We start from the raw sequence: 20,786 nt of genomic DNA, 5'->3' as shown, positions 1-20,786 counted from the left end.
ACTATTTATATCAATTGAGAGCTGTAAAGTTGGAGACTTGCATTCTTTTGCCCATGTTCTTATTCCGCTTATATAGGTAGCTCCCTACTTGCCCAAATAAGAATACGACACCCGTTAACGTGCTGTGTGTGTGATATTCCGCAAGTCCCTGTCATGAAGAGGAAGATGACCTGCACTTAACTGACATTGTCTACGTTCTTTTCATTTTCTTAAGTTTCTTTCGTTTTCATTTGTTTATTTTTCTTTTCGTTTCATGAAATCGCTTGCTCCATCACCCATTCTAGACCGCTAAGAAATACACAACTTGGTTTTCATGTATAGAGCCAAGTGAAATGACGAACTCTTTTCTGGATATCAACGAAACGGGGAGACGACACAAGACAATATCACTTGATGCTACTCCAACACATAGCTCTTTATTTTCTTTTCTCAGATGCTAAGATCCTTGAGCTTCTCAGAGAGCCACTCCTCGGCCTTCTTGACGGCCTCCTCGAGCTTCTCGGGCTCGGCACCGGCACCTTGGCGACTGGGCTCCTTGCCACCAGTCTTGCCGCCGATGACGGCGCTGACGGCCGATGTCCACTGCTCGGCGGTGACACCCTTCGAAGAGAGGGCCTGTAGAGTTGAGATGGTTAGCATCGTGTAGGATCGAATGGTCTTATGTAGTGAGGGACGATCAGTGAGAACTTACAGTGCCGACATAAACACCGTGCATAACTTGGTCGTCCTTGCTACCAGCAAAGACGTAGACGGACCTCTCCTTGTCCTTAGTCTTGTAGTAGGTGATAACGTCCGAGATGGCCTTGGCGTTAGCGGAGATGGGAAGGTGGCCAACAAACACCTTGGACTCCTTGTTTTCGTCCTTCTGGAAGTGGCTGGCGACGGTGTCGAGGGCAGTCTTGCTCTCAGCCTTCTGGCGCTTCTTCTGCTCGTCGACGACCTCTTTTTGAATCTTGGTAAAGCGGGTGCGGAGCTCCTCCTTGGTAAGGACGGAGATGGTGAGACCGTCAAGCTCGACGGCGGCGGCCTTGATCTCGGCAGCCTTCTGTGGGCCGTAGGCGAGGGCGTTGATGTGATTGAGCTTCTCGTTGAAGACCTGGGCCTCGCGCTGGGCCTGGTGGGCACCCTCGCCGGTGTAGGCGACGATGCGGCGGATGCCCTTGGCAATACCGCTCTCCTCGACGATGATCAGGTCCTTGATCAGACCGGTGTTCTCGACGTGAGTACCGCCGCAGAACTCGACGCTGATCTTGCGCCACTCGGGGTTCTTTGGGTTCTTGAGCAGCTCGTCAACCTCCATGCCGATAGAGACGACGCGAACGGGGTTGGGGTAGGTCTCGCCGAAGACGGCACGGACACCCTCGATCTCGCGAGCAAGGTCGAGATCGACATCCTTGGAATAGGCCTTAAGGTTCTGACGAATGTAGTGGTTGGACAGATCCTCAATCTTCTTGATGTCCTCCAAAGAAATAGCAGCCTTGTGGCTGAAATCGAAACGGAGCTTGTCCTGGTCGACCAGCGAGCCCTTCTGGTTGATCTCGTCACCAAGAACCTCACGCAGAGAATGGTTCAGGATGTGAGTACCAGTGTGGTTGTTGCGGATAGGCTGACGGCGGAGCTCGTCGTATTCACAAACGACCTCATCACCCTCGGTAAGCTCACCGTACTCGAGAAAACCGTTGTGGACAATGTAACCACCATACTCCTGAACGTCAAGGACCTTGAACTCGGCAACGCCATCGATAATGATGCGGCCGGTATCGGCGACCTGACCACCGGACTCGGCGTAGAAGTTGGTATTGTCAAGCAGGAGACCAAGTGGGGTCTTGGCAGGAAGATCCTTGCTGGACTTAAGAAACTCCTTGCCGTTGAAGATCAGCTGGACCTTGCCCTTGGTATCACCCTTAAGGAACTTGGCATCTGAGTTGGGGCGGGGAATGTTAAGAGAAGTCTCGAGCTCAGCGATCTGGTGAACGTTGAGCTTGGCGAATTCCTGGACAGCCTCCTTGACGGCCTTAGAAGCCTCTCTGGCCTTCTCGCGGGCCTCGTTGACCTCAGCCTCATCAATGGTAAGGCCACGCTCCTCAGCCATAAGCTTAGTAAGATCCTCGGGAAAACCGAATGTGTCGTAAAGTCTCCAGACATCGGCACCGGAAAGCTTCTTCTCACCGCTCTTGATGGCAAGAGCAGCGTACTTCTCGAACTGCTTCTCACCTCGGTCAAGGGTGACAGCGAAAGCAACCTCCTCCTCGTCAAGGATCTCCTTGATGTCGGTCTGCTTCTTCACAAGCTCAGGGAACTGCTCGCCCATCTGCTCCACCAAGGCGGGGAGGATCTTGGAGAAGAAGGTGCCAATCTCAGCGTTGAAGTACTTCCTGGCATAGCGGACACCTCTGCGGAGGACACGGCGAACGACATAGCCGCGTCCGACGTTGTTGGGAGCAGCGCCGTCGGCAATGGCGAAAGAAAGAAGACGGATATGGTCGGCAATAACACGGTAGGCGGTATCGATACCATCGACGTCGTCCTTGCCATACTTGTCGGTGTATTCCCTGGCACCGGTAACTTCCTGGATCTTGGTGAAAAGAGGAGTGAAGATATCGGTGGCGTAGTTGGAGGTTTTGTCCTGGAGGGCAGATACCAGTCTCTCGAAGCCCATACCGGTATCGATGTGCTTCGCAGGGAGAGATTTGAGAGACTTGTCGGCCTGTCTGTCGAACTGGATGAAGACAATGTTCCAGACTTCAACCACTAAGGGGTCGTCCATATTGACGAGGTGGGCGGCATTCCGGCCGCCTCCGACCTTGTCGTAGTGGATTTCGCTGCAAGGGCCACAAGGGCCCTGGTCACCCATCTCCCAGAAGTTGTCCTTCATGTTACCGGGGATAATGTGGTCCTCGGGAACACCAACCTCAAGCCAGAGGTTCTTGGCCTCAAGATCCGGCTCGAGACCAAGGTCTGGGCTGCCCTCGAAGTATGTGACATAAAGTCTCTGAGGGTCCAGCCCATAGACCTTTGTCAGAAGCTCCCAAGACCACGCAATGGCCTCCTTCTTAAAGTAATCGCCGAAAGACCAGTTGCCCAACATCTCAAAGAAAGTCTGCCGACATATGTTAGTGCAATGAGCTCGCTATATATAGACCGCGTCGGTACGTACGTGGTGGTAGCTGTCTTTGCCGACATCGTCGAGATCCTATTTAGAGTTATGTCAACAATTTGCTCTTGGTAGGTCAAGCATTGGAGGAGGGAGCCGGGACTTACATTGTGTTTGCCACCCGCGCGAATGCACTGTTCCAAAGGGTCAGTAATGGGTTTTCAACAGCCATATCGAAGCGGACGACAAGATATCACCTTTTGTGTGTCAACCGCACGCTTCAGCTGGGCCATATCCTCCGTCTTGCCAATGGTGCCCAGGAAGATGGGCTTGAACTGATTCATGCCCGCATTTGTGAATAGCAATGTGGGGTCATTGTGAGGGACGACCGACGACGAGGGGACTGCGCACGAAGGCGAAGATGGTCAGCGCATTGCAAATAAAGGTACCATGTTGAACGGTAGTGTATAGGGATGGCAATGAAAGCATCGCGGCGTGTCTTAGCCCATTGTTGCGGCGGGCGCATGCAGGTGAAGCATGGGAATGCCCTCTCAGGTTTCTCTTTTCTTTTTTTTTTTTTTCTTTTCTCCCGCCGCGACGGACAGGACAGGGCAGCAGAGGGGAGGGGATGAGGGGTAGAGGTAGCCAGCAATCATGTGGCGGAGGGATGTTTGCATACCGACATTGTGACCCCGCTCTGCAAAAAAGTCCAAAAAGGTCTTGCGGACCTGGACACCAGTCCACTGAGAATCAGAAGCCATGACGGGCAGAGTTGAAGACTGAACAAGTGACGACGAAGAAGAAGAAGAAAAGGGCCGCGGGGAGGAAGACGCGGATCCGGTCGAAACGCGCTCAAGGGCCGGGAAAGTGGAGGAGTTCGCGGTAGTGAGCGTGGTGCGTGTGCGTGTGCGGGTCGTGGTTGCCGTCGGTGTTGTCGGGGTGCAGGTGGTGAGCGGCTTCGTGGACTTGCAGGGCGTGGTGACTGCTCGAAGATTCTCGAGCGAGGAGGGCGGGATCGGCCTAGTAATAGTCCTGCCGCGATACTTGTGGAAGGTTCGTGAGCAATGACTCAAGCCCTTAAAGGCTGGGGGCAGCCTCGTGCCACTGCAGCTCCTGCTCCCGCTGGTTCCAGGCCCATACGCAGAGAACCAGCGCAACGACAATCCCAACCTGTTTGTCACAAGACTCTTCATTCTTTACCGAGTTTCGTCTTTCTCCCACCAAAAGTCGGCCAGCGAAACCCAAGAGCCTAGTCGCAGCGCTAGTAGCTAAATTAAACACCACCTTTATCGCGGCAACAGATCTGACAATCTAGAACCTACCGCTTACCTCGGGCTGGACCGGCTGCTATCTCTCGCCAACCCAATCTCAATCAGGAAGCTCAACGCAAGGTGATTGGAGCAAATCATCCAGGTCACCCGGAGCCTCTACACTAAGGTATCCAATACCCTGCAGCTAGGTATCTGCGCTACCGGTCGTGCGGGGGAGAGAGACGGAAGTTTCAAACGTCAGTTGCGGTCTGGAGGAGGGTTAAAAGACGGAGAAAGAGGAGGTTCGAAGGCGAAAATTGGCCGCGGGGAGAAAATGATGCTGACCCATTTCCAATCTGGACCACTACCACACCTGGTTGCGCCCACCACGCCCACCACCGCCAGCACCATGGAGATGCCTGGATATGGATACGGTATGATGAACCACCATCAGCAACAGCAACAACAGCAACAACTCAACTATCACAACAACGACAAAAACAACAACAACAACAACAACATCAGCTCCAACCAATTCATTCGGCAACAATATGTTGCACCTCAACCAGCACCATGTTCGCGGAAGCGCAAAGCCGATGCACAGCCTGAACACGAGCGCCTCTCGAAGCGCATGAGCCTGTTGAATCTGGGTATGTTCCGCCACCGCCACCGCTCCTCACTTCCCTTATCTCCTATCATATCAGTGACATCATGTCTTCCGTTCCACCGCTCAGTCACTAACACGACCCAACCCACCACAGAACACGGCGGCCATAGGTTATACGTCTCCGTCGGGAACCCACAAGCGCAAAACTCCTTCTCATCTTCATTCCCATCTACTACTACACCTCCCACCACATCGCCATCATCATCTTTATCGTCCCAGACCAACCAATACCCTACCGCCGCCGCCGTAGGTCAAGATGACACCGAATTCATGCAAGTCGACAACACCAAGCACAAAGTGTACATCTACAACATCGAAGATGAGCTCTCCTCTGAGAGCGAGGCCGAACAAGACGGCGGCAAGCTGATTTTCCTCCCGGATATCGAGAGTCACCTGCGACAGAACCGCATCCCGGCCCAGGTGCTCAGTGCCCAGCCACTGTCTGTAGAGTCGGATATCCTGAACAAACAACTGGTGCTCTACAGCGTGCCAGCGTCCCTTACGGTTCCTGAGGAGCAGGATAGCGTGCGCAAAGCCATCCTGGAAGCGCGCGCCCGCATTCGTGAGAAGCATCTGGTGGAGAGTCAACAGCTTCAGCAGCAGCAAATGCAGCAGCAGGTCAACAACACACTGACGGATACGGTGCAAATTATTCATCCCGGGTCACTGCCGCAGTTTGATACTGGTGCTGCTGCTGGTGATGAGGTTGATGATGATGCTATGGAGCTTGACTAGACTAGACTGTACAGAAGTCTGGTCTTTCCACGTGCGATCAGATCAAAGCAGGGCAGCGCACTAGCAGTTTATTCAGGTTTGTCTGGCGTTTGAAAATGGATCTGGTACACACAAAGGGATGGGCATGGTAAAAAGGTCCCCATGAAACGGATATACGGGGAACAAAACAACAGCGAGGCGTTATGGCGTTTGCCTTTTATTTTCAAAGGCATGAGGTTCAGACACGCATGATGACACCTCGAAATTGGGAGACATTGCCTGGATTTGTAAGTTAACTTGGAGCTTCATCAATACCATCTATCAGTCTACTCTGGCTATCTCGGCTGAGCTCAAGTGATCGCCACGGTCCTTAAGGTTGTTCCTTCATTCTGGCACAATCAATGCAAATTAAACATATAAAAATAAGACAATGCTATACCTGCCAATCCAACCAACCATCTAATTATCCTAGCGGACGGATGCCAAAATTATGAGCGAACCCCAAACCGACGAAGCCTTCCTACCCAAGAGAAAAAAAGAGTTTGTCCAATCACTCAATCACGAAAAGGATTCGTTCCACCCGTTCCCTGCTGCCTTATCGGCGCCTGTGCCTGTGTCTGCGCCTGTGCTTGTATCGGCGGTGGTGGTCCAGGCGGCGCTTCATATCGCTCGTTGCCATCGCCGCCAGTTCCAGAGGTTGGTGGCACTGTTGTTGACACCGGCGGTAGCACTGGCGCCTGTTGCATAGGATCCACCTTCGTCGCTCCATCCGGCGGCTGCGCCATAGCCATGGCCATGGTCGGTGGAGGTCCCGGGTACATCGGGGGACGAGGAGCGTCGGGGTCATAGACTGGTGGGGGAACTGGGTACATTCCGTAGTTTCCGTAGGGCTGTTGTTGTTGGCTTCCGGGTCTGGTAAGAACAGCAGGGTTGCCGTAAGGCTGGAAGGTTGTTTGGGGATCAAGGTAGCGAGGGTCTACGCGGGCGATATCGTCGCGGGCGACGAGCCACTATTTGGGGTGTGTTAGTCTCTGTGGTCTTAGGATGGAATGGATGGACTAAATAAGGTATAAGATGGGCGTAGAGAAAGGAGAATGATGGAAGGATGTGTGGGAAACACGAGAAGAGAATAACAAAATGATTGCTTACCCTGTGATACGCCATGGGTGGTTGACCCTTCGTTATCCGCCTTTTGGCGTGTAGATAGCCTAGTATGAGGTAGAGCCCGAAGAAGGTACTTAGGCCGAGGAAAAGAGACCATTTGACGATGACGCCCGTCTGATGTTTAATGATGATAGGATTAGCAAAGGAACTGGCAGAATGTTACTGATAGTCTGTCTTTGTCGCCATGGATGTTGGAGGAGTTAGTGACCGAGTGAACCGAGGAGGCACAACTTACTCTTGTGTACCAAAAGGGGACATAACAACTATTTGGGTCGATGAAGCCATCTGCCCCTCGAGTACAGTTGCTATACTCTCTTATCTCCCGTGAGACTATCCTCGATAATAAGAGAGTCGGTTTGACTATCGACTCGGACGCCGCCATGATGGTCTATTCCAAGCCAGCAGAATGTGAACACGAGTGTGACAAGCAGAACCACTCTAATAAAGGTATGTAGGCAATACTAATGCCCAAGTAGACAAGTCCGAAATTCCAACGTGTAGTTATTAGTCGGATATATCAAGACTCTGATACACCAAGCCGATTATGAGCTCCGGCTGTCAAGAATGTCGGCGGAGTCTGAGGAAGGATATGATAAGATGAATGATGGGGCTAGAAAGGGAACCAGCGATAATAACAAGAGCCAGAGACAGAAAGTGAAAACGAATGAACAGGCTAAGAGGAAGTGATCAGGAACCAACACTCTTTAGAACCTTCCTCCTGCCGCCCAGCAGCATGGGATCTCTCGTAGTAGTAGCAGCGGTCTTGCAAGACAGGAGAGAAGGAAGAGTGTAATGCCGGGTTTGTGCACTGAGCGATGAGACAGAAGAAGTAGAGGATCCAGACACACGTAGTGCCTCCTGTGAGTGGCGGCGACTACAACCTAGGCGAGAGACGGAGGGAGAGGAAGACGGTACAGAATTACCAAGACTTGGGGCCGAGAGCAGATTACTCCATCAAGAAGACAGATCTAGAGAGACCTGCCTGCTTTCCTTCACTCCATCTCCCAAAAAACTTGTGATACGTGCTCGGTCGTGAAACAGCACTTGTCCCAGTCGCCGACAGGGTAAGCGCAAATCACAGCACACGTCTAAATGGAAGGTTCCATGATTCACGATAGGGAGGCCTACCATGTGTCCTGGGCGTCCGACAGTGGTCCACCAAATTGTCTCTATCTATTCCTTCCCTGGGTAGACTAGAGTTGGTAGGTACGTATGCCGGAACAAAGGACAGAGTCGGGAGTCACCGTAAGGGGCAGTCATGTATGTAAGAGAAAGGATGAGATCTGTAACCAGGGGCTTCTCTTGTCGTTGCAGTGCATGGTCGTGGTCCAGCCCCAGATCGCGCTTGCTTGACTTGCTTGCATACAAATCGGCCGCTACTGTGGCAACCCGGGGATCCGGGGCAAGTCGACTGCGAGTCTGCAAGCCACAAACTGCAGCAAAGGTGCAAGCGGGCATGATCCCAGTTCGAATGTAGCAAAGGCTACGAAACGGCAGTGGTGCTCGGGCGGTTGCTTTGTACGGCAGAAAGGTATCAGACCTGAGGTCGTACCCCTTATCTGAGTTTCAGTTGTTTGCCGAGCCGGAACCCCTGAAGAGTTACACAGACCATGTCACTACCTTCGCCGGTAGTGTCTGGCGGCAGCGGTTAGGCCATCCTTTCCTGTCCCGGGTATCGTAGGCTGGCCGTGGCAAGTCCCTGTGGCTGGAATAAAAGAAACACCACAGAAGCGAGCGTCTGGTAACTCGAACTTGATTCAATCCGGGGGAAACGGGTAAGGTTGCCGTCGGGGTTCATACTGGAACTGGGAACCCGTGACAACTAATCACCAAGCTTAAGCCTGTGACGGATACTTACAAGGACCGCCGAAGGGACAAAGGTTCAGACATGTCCTAGATCGCTGCCCTTGTGTGCATTGCCTGCCGCGGATATCGAATGTCTTGCAAAGATCATGTACCTACTCGATGAATCAGGTCTCGCCCGCATGAAAAGTAGCCTGTATATCTGGTGTACAGAGACACACTTACGGCCTCCTGATTGTCGGATGGAGAGATATAATCTCGGAGTTGTGACACATTGGGTGTCTTGGAACGCTAATTCCTCGCGACGACTTGGGCCTTCTGAGATGAGGCAGGTGGCCTTCATCCTGGCGGAGAAGAGAAACCGTTGGTCTGATCCGTCAAGTGATCGTTCCAAGCTGTGGGGGCCCAGACGGCAGCTCCTGGGTTCCCTTTTGTTCTTTCTTTCCTTCTCTTTCTCTTCCCTTTGGTAAAGAGTTCCAGGCCTTTAATCCAGCCACTTGTCTTCGTTCGGATCGTATCCCAAGACGTCAGGCTCAATGTTGAGGCTTTGCAGCATCATGAGCATGGTAAATCCCTAGCAGCAACACGTGCGTCAAGTTAGCCCATATTTTTCTGTCAGTGACACTCACCTTTGCCACAGTAACCTTACCGAGTCCTCGCAATTGTCTTCTGCACTTCCGTCTTCATCGTCATTGTTTCCTTGCGAAAATCGCCGGTCGTCATCGTCCTCATCGTCGCTGACATCGGAGTTTTCGATACCCCGCTCATCAATATCATCATTTCCCTTTCGTTTCTTCCCTTTCTGCCCCTCATCATCCCAAGCAGAATGAAACCCCTCCCTCTGCCTTCTCCTCGTCTCCCTCCACGCCTTGGCACCGCCCATATCCGCCACCCTCCCCTTGATAAGCTCAAACAATTCCTCTGCCGCTTGTCTGCTCGCGAGCTTCCATTTCTTTACTAACCCTTTCAGCTCCGCGTCAATGACCGTTGTGGCCTGCCGTCGTAGCTCCTTGCTCTCCTCGACAGCAGCCTTCCGTGATGCCATCTCGATACGCTTCGCCTGCCTGATGAAATCCAACTGATTTTGCATAGCGACTAACTGAACCTTCGTCTCCCTATGAGACTTTTGCAGTCCGGCTAAGATATCGTCACTGCCATCTGGACCAGCTTCACTAACAACTGCCCCCCTTGCGAGATGGTTTAGACCAACGGAAGGACGCGTAGAAGTGGTACTGGAGACAAAAGAAGTCCCTGACCCGATCCTGCTTCGCTTCTGATTGATACCAAAACTGATAGCTCGAGGCTCTTGCCCCTGCTCTTGCTTGTTGCTCAAACTTAGAATGGGTGGTTTCGCGTTCCGTCGTGCACTCGTACTGGGGCCAGCAGCGCTGGCACCACTATAGTGGAGACTGTTCTTTGATGCTTTCCTCGCTGCTGGCGTCGATACCGAGGAGAAACTTGTTTCTTCGTCGTCTTCTTCCTCCCCTTCTGCCCTGGCGTCGATGACGCCATCACCACTACCCACTGCCGCTCGTAATTTTGTCGTTTTACCCTGCTTCGTCGCCGTGTAATCTGTTGGCTTGTCACCAGGCGGTGTGCGATTGATCATGGGAGATCGAAAAGGCCTCCGCAGTGTAGCGTTGGCCAGCTCGACGCGGCGGCGCTTGGCTGCTGGCCCTGGTGTTGTGCGAGATGACATTGTCTTAGGTAAGAGGCAGGTTGGTGGATAAGAGGTTGCGCGCCGGCTGGAGTGTGAAGGAATTGGTCTTCGTGGGGTAAAAAGTAGTATTAGATTGCGTGCGGTTCATGATTGTTGCGCTCTTTGAAGTGCAAGGTGACGTTGCGGTCTAGTCCGATGAAATAGTGATGGATTGAAATGTGATTGTGAGATGAAAGAACTACCGCAATGCGAACGGAGACTTGGGATTATTTTAGCGAGTCGTACCTGCTGTAGTAGTTATCCATACCGGGCCGCTGCATCGAGGTCTGCAGAGGAGGGTCCTCACGATCATTCAAAGCAAGCATCCTCCCAACTGAACCATGATTAAAGTCCATTCAGACCAAGAAAGAGAGCCGGGTTCTGTTGCTGTCGATCGACTCCCAGCATCATCCGTTTGCTTTGTTGGCCCGCAAATGTCTGTGTTGAATACAAGTGCTTGGCCTGAAAGACGTGTGGGCACGTGGGTGACGCACTAACAGCAACATCGGCCTCTACTATGTAGAATAGTTCAAGAACGGTGCTTGTATGGCTACTCTCAACCATAACCATTCTAACGTCTGTTATAGCATACAGCATATGTATTCAATACCCCAATACACCATCGCTCATTAATAGCTCAAAGACCAAAGATGCAGTGGAAAAAAAAAAAAGTTGCAAAGCCGTGCCAACCAGCTGCTCAGTGGCCCACGCCACCAACAGCCCATTGCCCAAAGCCTGGAGCGCCAGGTTGGGGGAAGAAACCCCCATTTCCTGCCTGTTGTTGCTGTTGTCCATTAGCAAACGCTCCGCCAGCTCCTCTAACGCCTTGGCCTTGCTGTTCTTGCGGATGGCGCCTAGCCTCATCTTCCTGCTGCCGCCGGGCTGCTTGTTGTCGCTGTTGGCGGTACAGTACCAAGAAGACAAGGGCGGCGGCGAGACCCATGATCACCAACGTCTCCAGGATGTCCCCTTCCTCAAAGGCACCCAAATCGGAATCGGCACCAGGTATCGCATCCTCATAGCCATCATACATGTCATCTCCGTAATAGCCCATCTCATCCTGTAAGAAATTATTGATCCATTCACTGAGCGACCATTCTTTTTTCTCGGCTGCTGATTGTTAGCTGGGTTTCTTTGATATGTCCTTGGTCAAGGGGTGATGCTCACTTGGCTCGTCTTGGATAGAGTTGATCCGGCCGTTGGTGAAAGTATTCCAGGCGCTTCTCGCTCGCAGCTTCAACAAACTGAGAGAGACGGGGAGATACGCCTCATCGTTCGTTTCCAGAGCAGTATCATAATACCGCTTAGCAAGATGATAGTCTTGAGTTAAGCCAATGCCATTTTCATGCATCCAACCCAGGTTCCACAACGCCTGCGCGCTCTGGTAATGTTCTGAAGCGGCAGTATAGCACTGAACGGCCTTATCAACATCAGCATCTGTTCCTATCCCGCCAAGATAATAGTCACCCATCTTGACAGTAGCGTCAATATTACCCTGCCTTGACGACCGGGTCCAGTAGATGAGTGCTAGTGTCGGGTTTTGGAGAAGTGTCAGCTTCTGGGCCTTGGGAAACAGCCACTGCGGGATAGTCAAATAGGACTTTTGAGGGTCGAGTATGTACGCAACATTGTTCTGAGCGGTTTCATATCCTTGCTCTGCCGCGTGCAGGTATTCGAGAAATGCCAACTCAATCTCACCCGCTTCGTAGGCCAAATTAGCCTCAGCCCACGACGAGACAAACGGCTCTACCTTCTCAGCGACCGCTTTGTAGTAATTAAGTGCGACCTCGCATTGTCTCTCGCGGCCAAGACCGAAATAGGTCATCTCTCCGATATAGTAGTATGCCTCCATATTGTAGTACTTCGCCGCCAGGTCCAGGTGATGGTTTGCTGCGTAGATATCCTCATCGGACTGGCCTTGATCAAGGTACAACGCAGCGAGCTGCACATGTGAGGGTGGATACACAGTCTCGGCTGCCGCATTGAAGAACTTGAGCGCCAGATCGAGGTTTTGTTCCACGCCGTAACCGTTCAGATACATCAGTCCGAGTCCATGGCGAGACTGTTGGTCTGCTTGCTCATTGCCACGCCTAAACCAGAACTCAGCGAGCCTGAAGCTCTGTTCAACACCCTCTCCTCGCAGATACATGCGTCCAATATAGCCAGCTGCTCTGCAACTAATGGTGTGAAAACTGGGCGTCTTGTTTTCGAAAACCTGTCCTTTCTTATTCCAGGTTTTACTGGCCACTTTGAGAAAGTATTCCCTAGCTTTGGCGTAGTCACGCGGGAGGTTTCTCTGCCCGTCGTAAAATATACGACCCAGGTTAAAAGTCGCCTTGACATCGCCCTTCTGAGACATCAGATCAAGGTACTCGAGAATATCCTCGATAGAAGCCTGTGCGTCAGAGGTGGGGTTTTTGTGAGGTGCGTTCTGTCCCGAACTGGACACACTCGCTCCTACACCATATATACCTCCAAGCTCGTCGGCGATACGGTGAGATTCCGATATCCAGCTCATGCCACCGGGGGGTCCTGACCGGTACCACGCAATTGCTTTATCAGCGACCCTTTTGTAGTATTTCACCGCCGTCTCGCAGTTCTTCGTGGTTCCGATCCCTGCATAGTGACGATGTGCCACAGCCATCTCGGCTCTTGTATGGCCCTGGTTGGCAGCAAAAGTGTAATAAAGCAGAGCTCTGGCCTGATCCGGCTCCACAGCGCGTCCCACTCCTGTAGAATACATCACTCCCATCATATACATTGCCGAACTGTTGCCATTGAGCAAAGCGAGCTTTTGGTAGTAACTGAAGGCCGTCTTGAGATTCCTGGGATGGGAGAAGTTGCCGTAGAAGTTCATGTCGCCCAGGATATAGAGCGCATCAGAATTGTTCTTTTGTGCGGACTCTTCGAGGAGCCTGGTCGCATGGAGGAGCGGGCCACTGACGGCATCGTTGGAGGAAGCGGGCGAGGGAGCAGTAAGTCGGATGGCCGGCAATGCCTTGGAGGCAAGATGTAGAACGGTTCTCACAATGCCGGGGTTCTTTCGTATCTTATAATGCAACGGTTGGTGTAGCTTTCGCAATTCGACCAGAGCGGTGTCGACAAGGCCAGCACCTGATTATCTGTCAGTTGGTTGTCCCTCCAGTCCTGAGCTTCCGTGTTTGTTCGAGTGCGCATACCTGGTTGAACATGCTGTGCGGCAGGGAGCTCGGGGGGGAGTGTATTGCCTGTTGCTCCATTCGATTTATCTCCGGAAAGTACATGTTGTTGGTTGTCCGGCACGTCCGCGTGGGAGAACACAGCAACCTGCAATAGCACTGGGGACGATGATGTCAGTGTCTGGCGCTCCAGGAGAGCAGAGTGGCCTGGGGTTCGCAAGCATACGGAATATGTACAGGAGAAAGCGCCTCATGGTTGTCGACTCTGGAAAAGTAGTAGAGGCAAACTCAGAGGACAGAGTCATGCCATTATCAGACTCGTGATGTATCAGCAACAGATTGTCAGCAATAACGTTGTTTGCAATCCGTGGTTGTCCGTTGCAGTGGGATCCAAAAAGGAGCAGATGCGGTGCAAGTATTCGAGGTTGTTAGGCCGATTGAATATCAGCACTCTTTTCAGACGGGACGTATGTCGAGGTAAATCACGTCAATAAATCGTGGCGTAGTCACTACCAGTAGCTACAGTACACCTTTACTGTTGTGTAGTGGTAGCGTCCACAGCAGTCGGGAACCAACGCTATCATAATACCAGCTGTCCAGAGTGAACTTGAACACCCAGCGTGGACTTCCCATTTTGTAATCGTTCTAGAGCGAGCTCGACAGGGGTCCGCACTCCTACCCGGGCGCCCGCAGAGCTCAAAACCTCGACAGCCGCGTCCCGTCAGTTATAGCGTAAGTACCTGCTTTTGTGATTGGTCAGTCAGCTGGCGGACAGCTGCCGCGGCTTGCGATCCGAAGTGCGCTTTTGAAGGAGAGAAGTATGTAGTTATCATTTCAAGGTTCAACTGTCAACTCAAAAAAACAAAACAACAGCAATAAATTTTCGAATAGTCCCTACTTTGTGACCAGTGAATGACAGCATAATCTGTTTGGGAAGTCGGATTACTCTTTTTATCTAATGTGAGTACCGTGTACGGGTAGACATTAGGACCGTTCAAGACCGAAGCATCAAGACTAAGGACTTTGTACAGCTCAAATCGACTTACAACTGAACTGAGAAGTCTCTCACAAATTTTCTGCGAACAATTGTACCAGAGCAAGATCTTTCAGCCCCAGAAAAGAAACCAGTCACGATGTATGCCCTATCTTGCACCGACGGGTTCAAATATCCTGGTTCCGAACCAACCTACATCACAGACATCAACCCCGTCTCTGCTGGACTAGCAGCCGTTGGCTCCGACCAAAGTCTCTCCATCTTCAATCCTCTGCGCCTCAACCAGGGACCTCTCAAGAAAGTCCAGACGAACCATGGCAACATCAGCTGCGCAGAAGTATACAGCGTTGGAAACTCGATCGTTGCCACAGCAGGCGAGAACGGGACGGTTTCGCTCTGGGATCTGAGAAGCGATGCGGCCAACACACCAGTGTTGCAAATAGGGACGCCAGGCGAAGGTCCCGGTTTGCTCTCACTTGCTTGCTCGGAACAGACAAACGCATTAGCTGCCGGCACCGAACTGGCTAACCACCAAGCATCCATTCTTTTATGGTAAGACTTTACGTACCCAAGCTCAGCTCACCTGCTGTTCGACACCTCCAACCAGACAAAATCTCACTAACTTCCAACGAAAAGGGATCTCCGCTCCCCCCGCGTCCCCAAAATCCACTACGACGAAGTCCACAGCGACGACGTAACCGAGCTCTCCTTCCACCCCACCAACCCTCACCTCCTTCTCACCGGCTCGACCGACGGACTCGTCAACGTGTGCGACACGCGCATTACGGACGAGGACGAAGTGGTCATCGCGGCCTTCAACCACGGCTCCGTGCACCGGGCCGGCTTCCTGAACGAGACCGAGGTGTACGCCGTGTCGCACGACGAGCGGTTCGCGCTGTACGACATGGGCGAGACGGTTGAGAAGGGCTCGCCGACGCTCGACCTGGGCGACATTCGCAAGGTGGTGGATTGCCAGTATTTGTGCAACGTTATCCCGAAGGTGACGGGTGCTGGGGCGGTAATTGGTGCCGGAACACAGGAGTGCGTTTATTCCTTGGGACAACTTTGCCCTTTTTGGTGAAAAACCAGCTTTTGAGTATGTGCTAACCACGTATGGGGGGGACGAATAGTCAAGAATTGTTCCGGTTGATCCATCTATCGAAGAATGGTGCTTCATGGAGCCTGGATAGTGAGACTGTGGTAGGTCTTCCGGGGGCACATGGATCCGAGATTGTTCGCAGCTTTTGCTTTGTTGATGAGCAGCAAGTAGTTTTTACCGCCGGAGAGGACAGCTGCATCAAGGCGTGGCGGCCCAGTGCATAAGCAAGTGCGCAGTCACTTAAGCCATCAATTTATTGGGGTTTGAACCACTTCCATCCCAATTAGTATTCGGCTCTCTTCATGAGTAGTAAAGCGGTGAATTCAAATTCGACATGATTTCCGAATGATGTGAACTCTTTGAATGACAGCTATGGTCTGAATTACGTCGAGAACAATCTCCCGTGTATGAATTGGGTTTTAGTATTATTAAAGGCTTGACTTAGTGAAGGGCAAGCTAGTTGTCGATCTATCATCAATCATCAAAACTTTTTATTAGAATGTCATCCTCATGTAGTAATCACGAGGCATGTGTGCTTTTTCGTTTCTGCAAAACTCCGCCCCGCGAGCCATGTGGAAAGATATGTGGGTATATAGAATGATCGAGACACAAGCGCCAGCCACTTACTGCAAGTTTTCGATAACGATGGCAGAAGCACCACCGCCACCGTTGCAGATACCAGCGCAGCCAATCTTGGCCTTCTTCTCAGCCAAGACGGAGGTGAGGGTAGTGACAACACGAGCACCGGAGCAGCCAAGAGGGTGGCCGATGGCAACGGAGCCACCATAGACGTTGACCTTCTCGGGCTCGAGGCCAAGGATTTTCATGTTGGCAAGGGCAACAACAGAGAAAGCCTCATTGATCTCGTAGAAGTCAACGTCCTCCTTCTTGATACCGGCATGCTTGATGGCCTTGGGAATGGCGAGAGCCGGGGCAGTTGTGAAGCGCTCAGGCTCGTGAGCGGCATCGCCCCAGCCAAGGATCTTGGCGATGGGCTTGATACCAAGCTCCTTAAGCTTAGCCTCGGAGACAAGAACAACGGCAGCGGCACCATCGTTGATGGGGGAGGCGTTGGGAGCAGTGACGGTACCGTCCTTGGCCTGGAAGACGGTACGGGCGGACTTGAGCTTCTCGATGTTGAGGTTCTTGACCTCTTCATCGCGGTCAATCTTGATGGCAGGCTTGCCGCGGCCACCCGGGACCTCGATAGGTGCAATTTCCTTGAACAGACCAGCCTCGGTGGCGGCCTGGGCCTTCTGGTAGGAGTTGATGGCATACTCGTCCTGGGCCTCACGGCTCAGTTCATGGTCCTTGGCGCAGAGCTCGGCCTGGACACCCATGAGCTCCTTGCCATATGCATCACGGAGACCGTCGGACTGGATACCGTCGACAAGGCCGCCGTCGCCGTACTTGACACCAGTGCGGAGGTTCTGCATATAGTGGGGGACGTTGGACATGCTCTCGGTGCCGCCAGCGACAACGATGTCTGCATTGCCAGTCATGATGGTCTGGGCGCCAAGGATGATGGCCTTCATGCCGGAAGCGCACACCTTGTTGACGGTGGTGGCGACCACCTTGTTCGAGAGACCGGCCTTCAGGGCGCACTGGCGGGCAGGAGCCTGACCGACACTGAGGATAAAGACATGTGGTTAGTATTGTGCTGTTCCAGGATCGAGTCGCGGCGGCGCGTTCGCTGCGCACAAAGGAATCTATGGCTACGTACCCAGCGGAGAGGACATTGCCAAAGAAGACCTCCTCAACATCCTCAGCCTTGATTTCGGGAACGCGGTCAACGGCAGCTATAAACAGGAGTGGTTAGCTAAGGACACGTTTCATCTAATACTCCTCTCGAAACCGGTTCTAACCGACGTACACTTGATGGCATGGGCACCGAGCTGAACAGCAGAAAGGCTGGAAAGCTGACTACAAGTTCAGAGATATCAGCAACGCGAAGTTCACGCTTCGTCCCTCCTGTGTCGTTCTGACAACAGCTCCAGGCCAGCCGACATGGCGGGGTAGCTTACCCAAGGAAGGACCCCACAGGGGTTCTGGCGGCAGAAACGATGTAAACGGAGGGAAGACCGGTAGACATAATGGCTATTTTGGAAGCTTGGGGTTGGGGAAAAAGACGGGTCTTGGAATTAAAGATTATGGAATGAAACCGGGTGAAGCCAGGTAAGAAGAACAGTGAAGATGTGGGAAGCGTTGTTCTAATAAAGCTCAGCCCGTAACTACCAGGATTGTCTTTTGGACGCGGGACAGGATAGGGGAAATTGTTGAGACGACGGGGACCTTGTAGCTGTCACCTCTGGTCCTCTCACCGCCTTCAACGCGAGGTCTTATCAGTCTTTATCCGGAAAAGTGCCGATCTACAATCAGAGAAATGGACCCTCGCAGACTTTGACAAGTGGTGTGAGGTGTCCGATGCCGGCGGCAACTGGCTCTCTTCCAATGATACCTCTTGAACCCGTCTTTGTAGACTAGGATGTGGCGACATGGGCAAGGGACAGTTGTGGAGGTTTATGGAGTGTTAGAACCCTGAGGGACACCGTGATAGCCTACCACAGTACTTGGGGGGTTCTGGGCGCCAAGGCTTTCTTTCCCCCCTACATTCCATGTAGGGGGAGCTGAAAAGTTGGGACAGTATTTTAAGTTGGGACATCAGGAATCTTAGCGTTTCCTATAGAAAAGTGTTAGCAAAGACTTCAGTTAGCTATTCTACTACGAAGCCTTTTTCTGAAATTCTAGAAAAATTCAAGTATAAAATTCTTATTTGGAAGAACCATTATAGAGACTTAGAAAAAATTAACTTCAAAAATGAGTACGTGGTAAAGTCTAATTGCATTTTATACACCAAACGTAGCCGCTTTTAGTGTACACTAACCGCCGAACGAAAGTAATAATTCTATAGTAAAAAACACTCTCATTGCTTTTATCTCCCCAACTCTTTGACCAAAATTAATACAACTTTATTGTCACGGCACTATATAATATGGTCCCGTCCCTCTCGGCGTTCCGCCACTACAACCCAACCGTCCTTTAATCAGCTCTATCGAATCTCTATTTAGTTTATATATATAGTCTAGGAATAGAGTTTTCGCTACTCTCTTCTAATCTTCTCTTCTTCGTATAATATTACATCTTTTCTAAATCCTTCCTAATTGGTATTGTAATAGTATATTATACCTTTTCTATTAAATTAATAGCCCGATAACTTCTTTATTATTTTACTTCAACTTATTTTAAAATTAGTACCGACCTTTCCTAATCCCCTAGTCCTAGCCCTATTATATTATATATATAATTTAGTTATATTTTGCTAAGACTCCCCCTTAGAAAACGCTCCAGATTAACAATTTTATTTTTATTACTACGTTCTATTACTATTATACTACGTACCCTAATTACCTACGATACCTTACTTCTTTTTCCTTATATAATATATTATTAGCGTTCTATTACTAAAACTCCTATACTAAATTATAAATAATTTTATAAATTCGTTAAGTGCGCTTACTTTCGGCTTTAATACTATATTTACTTACGAAGTTATTATTTGGATTCTCTTCTACCTGGATACCCTCCCCTTTATTTACGAAGTGGTTGAAGGTTTATAGGAGGACTTCTCTAATTTCGTTTCTACTTTAGAAGTGGATTTTAATATTTTTATTTAATTCTAGTTTTATTTTATTATTATTAAAGATTATTTCGGCTAGATTTATAATAAGCTTCGCGCTGTTTGACGGGAGGTTTTAAACATTTAATAAACGGTTAATTAAATTTAATAGGCCGCTATTCAGAATTTTATTATAACCTTTTAAATATAATAGGACTTTATTAGGGTTACGGTCGAGGCTGCCGTTATAATTGTATAGGTTTAATAAATATAATAATAATTTACTATAACCGAAGATCGGGCTTGGTAATAGAATATTAATATAATAGTAATACTAATTATAACCGCCCTAATTACCGGCATTGCCTGTCTATACGGCGTTAAACCCCTTATATTTAATAATATTGAAACATCCTTATTTAAATATTAGAAAGAATATATTAATTAATAATTCTAATTAATTATTAAATTAATATTCAATTTTACTACGTATTTAATTCCGGCCGATTATATCCTTTATATTTTTTAATACTTTTCTAATAATATTTATATATATATTCGGGTTAAAGTCGATATTATTACCCTTAACTTTTATAATACTTTAGTCTAATTAACCGGGTTCTTTAATTTTTAGAATATCCTTATTTACTTTAACCCTTATTATATTACTTTAAATATTTATACCGAAGTAGTACGGGAAATAGACTATTTTAAATAAGGTAATACCCCTTTTACTAACTTTATTATTATTTTTATTAAACTAGCTAATTAATACGAATTCGATGGATAATATTATATTAATATTTTTAAATTTAAAATTAGTAGCGCCCTTTAAAACGCTTTAATTAATATTATTATACAATTAATAATTAATAATTTTAATACGTAGGTTAAATTCTTCCGAATTTTAATTAATAATATTAATAATTACTATTATTAGAATAATAATTCTTTGGCCCCGTCCCGTCTATTACCTTTAATTAATAATATTAGTAACCCTATAATTTTTAATAAAGTCGGCGCCCCCTAGAAGGAACTAATTTCTTAAATTAAAAAGGACCGCCGCTAGAAGTTCAACTTATATATATATTATAGTACCTTTAATTATTATATAATAGTTTATACGGCGAAGGTTAAATTAAAACTTATTAGCTTCGCTGCCGTTTTAATACTTCTTTAGAACGTAGGAAAAGTTTAACCTCTAATATAAATTGCTATTAGAGGCGAAATTCAAGGAAATTGGAGGATTTATATTTATATTCTATAAAATTTAATATTAGTTTCTCTTTTTCGAATTCCCTTTATTTTAGCGTTAGTTTATTAGTCCTTTATTTTATTATAATTAATTCTAATTATTCCCTAATAGGTTTTATTAATTCTTTATTTATATACTACTATAATATTCCTATTATATTACTCCTTCGGTTATATATCCTTCGTTTAGCTGATAGCTGGAAGGGTAGTAAAATTTTATATATTTATATCCTATCCTACTTTTTAAGTTCGTTTATAGACTGTTTAGCCCTAT

General features: G+C 49.3%; 7 protein-coding genes across 7 annotated transcripts; 2 read left to right on the top strand and 5 right to left on the bottom strand.

The window, feature by feature from the left end:
- Positions 1-429: 429 nt before the first annotated feature.
- B0T23DRAFT_321269 (tRNA synthetases class II (A)-domain-containing protein) lies at positions 430-3,855 on the bottom strand (the record flags this gene model as incomplete). The annotated part of the gene is made up of 6 exons (XM_062835221.1): positions 430-615; positions 692-3,100; positions 3,158-3,193; positions 3,262-3,288; positions 3,352-3,497; positions 3,774-3,855. 6 exons carry the CDS (start codon positions 3,853-3,855, stop codon positions 430-432), a joined length of 2,886 nt encoding a protein of 961 aa, XP_062690614.1.
- Positions 3,856-4,753: 898 nt separating this feature from the next.
- On the top strand, positions 4,754-5,746 carry B0T23DRAFT_406190 (uncharacterized protein; the record flags this gene model as incomplete). The annotated part of the gene is made up of 2 exons (XM_062839090.1): positions 4,754-4,994; positions 5,106-5,746. The coding sequence occupies 2 exons, from the start codon at positions 4,754-4,756 to the stop codon at positions 5,744-5,746; spliced, it is 882 nt and encodes a 293-aa protein (XP_062690613.1).
- Positions 5,747-6,012: 266 nt separating this feature from the next.
- B0T23DRAFT_187746 (uncharacterized protein) lies at positions 6,013-7,666 on the bottom strand. The gene is made up of 3 exons (XM_062833166.1): positions 7,125-7,666; positions 6,875-7,003; positions 6,013-6,735 (listed from the first exon to the last, which is right to left on the bottom strand). The coding sequence occupies exons 1-3, from the start codon at positions 7,269-7,271 to the stop codon at positions 6,280-6,282; spliced, it is 732 nt and encodes a 243-aa protein (XP_062690612.1). The 5' UTR covers positions 7,272-7,666; the 3' UTR covers positions 6,013-6,279.
- A 1,105-nt stretch (positions 7,667-8,771) lies between these two features.
- On the bottom strand, positions 8,772-10,391 carry B0T23DRAFT_321509 (uncharacterized protein; the record flags this gene model as incomplete). The annotated part of the gene is made up of 4 exons (XM_062835242.1): positions 8,772-8,850; positions 8,918-9,029; positions 9,055-9,224; positions 9,322-10,391. 4 exons carry the CDS (start codon positions 10,389-10,391, stop codon positions 8,772-8,774), a joined length of 1,431 nt encoding a protein of 476 aa, XP_062690611.1.
- Positions 10,392-10,914: 523 nt separating this feature from the next.
- On the bottom strand, positions 10,915-14,134 carry B0T23DRAFT_187783 (HCP-like protein). Its single transcript, XM_062833167.1, has 4 exons — positions 13,776-14,134; positions 13,571-13,708; positions 11,559-13,505; positions 10,915-11,501 (listed from the first exon to the last, which is right to left on the bottom strand). The coding sequence occupies exons 1-4, from the start codon at positions 13,852-13,854 to the stop codon at positions 11,089-11,091; spliced, it is 2,577 nt and encodes an 858-aa protein (XP_062690610.1). The 5' UTR covers positions 13,855-14,134; the 3' UTR covers positions 10,915-11,088.
- A 262-nt stretch (positions 14,135-14,396) lies between these two features.
- On the top strand, positions 14,397-16,110 carry B0T23DRAFT_384183 (WD40-repeat-containing domain protein). Its single transcript, XM_062837456.1, has 4 exons — positions 14,397-14,509; positions 14,581-15,095; positions 15,180-15,584; positions 15,674-16,110. The coding sequence occupies exons 2-4, from the start codon at positions 14,683-14,685 to the stop codon at positions 15,864-15,866; spliced, it is 1,011 nt and encodes a 336-aa protein (XP_062690609.1). The 5' UTR covers positions 14,397-14,509; positions 14,581-14,682; the 3' UTR covers positions 15,867-16,110.
- On the bottom strand, positions 15,983-17,734 carry B0T23DRAFT_445063 (acetyl-CoA acetyltransferase; the record flags this gene model as incomplete). The annotated part of the gene is made up of 4 exons (XM_062840912.1): positions 15,983-17,271; positions 17,366-17,441; positions 17,516-17,565; positions 17,667-17,734. The coding sequence occupies 4 exons, from the start codon at positions 17,732-17,734 to the stop codon at positions 16,266-16,268; spliced, it is 1,200 nt and encodes a 399-aa protein (XP_062690608.1). The 3' UTR covers positions 15,983-16,265.
- Between the last annotated feature and the right edge of the window lie 3,052 nt (positions 17,735-20,786).

This window comes from Neurospora hispaniola (genome assembly GCF_033458365.1).
Source record: "Neurospora hispaniola strain FGSC 10403 chromosome Unknown B0T23scaffold_6, whole genome shotgun sequence".
NCBI classification, from domain to species: domain Eukaryota; kingdom Fungi; phylum Ascomycota; class Sordariomycetes; order Sordariales; family Sordariaceae; genus Neurospora; species Neurospora hispaniola.
Note: the sequence above shows the minus strand (reverse complement) of the source record. Positions and strands in the feature narration are given on the sequence as shown.

Bases quoted from the DNA above. Each gene is read 5' to 3' on its own strand.
- B0T23DRAFT_384183 (XM_062837456.1), top strand. From the start codon at position 14,683: ATGTATGCCCTATCTTGCACCGACGGGTTCAAATATCCTGGTTCCGAA. The intron at 15,096-15,179 runs GTAAGACTTTAC...TCCAACGAAAAG, and splicing joins CAAGCATCCATTCTTTTATG to GGATCTCCGCTCCCCCCGCG. The intron at 15,585-15,673 runs GTGCGTTTATTC...GGGGACGAATAG, and splicing joins ATTGGTGCCGGAACACAGGA to TCAAGAATTGTTCCGGTTGA.
- B0T23DRAFT_187783 (XM_062833167.1), bottom strand. From the start codon at position 13,854: ATGACTCTGTCCTCTGAGTTTGCCTCTACTACTTTTCCAGAGTCGACA. The intron at 13,506-13,570 runs GTATGCGCACTC...ACAGATAATCAG, and splicing joins CGCACAGCATGTTCAACCAG to GTGCTGGCCTTGTCGACACC. The intron at 11,502-11,558 runs GTGAGCATCACC...AACAATCAGCAG, and splicing joins CTCTATCCAAGACGAGCCAA to CCGAGAAAAAAGAATGGTCG.
- B0T23DRAFT_187746 (XM_062833166.1), bottom strand. From the start codon at position 7,271: ATGGCGGCGTCCGAGTCGATAGTCAAACCGACTCTCTTATTATCGAGG. The intron at 7,004-7,124 runs GTAAGTTGTGCC...ATTAAACATCAG, and splicing joins TCCCCTTTTGGTACACAAGA to ACGGGCGTCATCGTCAAATG. The intron at 6,736-6,874 runs GTAAGCAATCAT...CACCCCAAATAG, and splicing joins CACCCATGGCGTATCACAGG to TGGCTCGTCGCCCGCGACGA.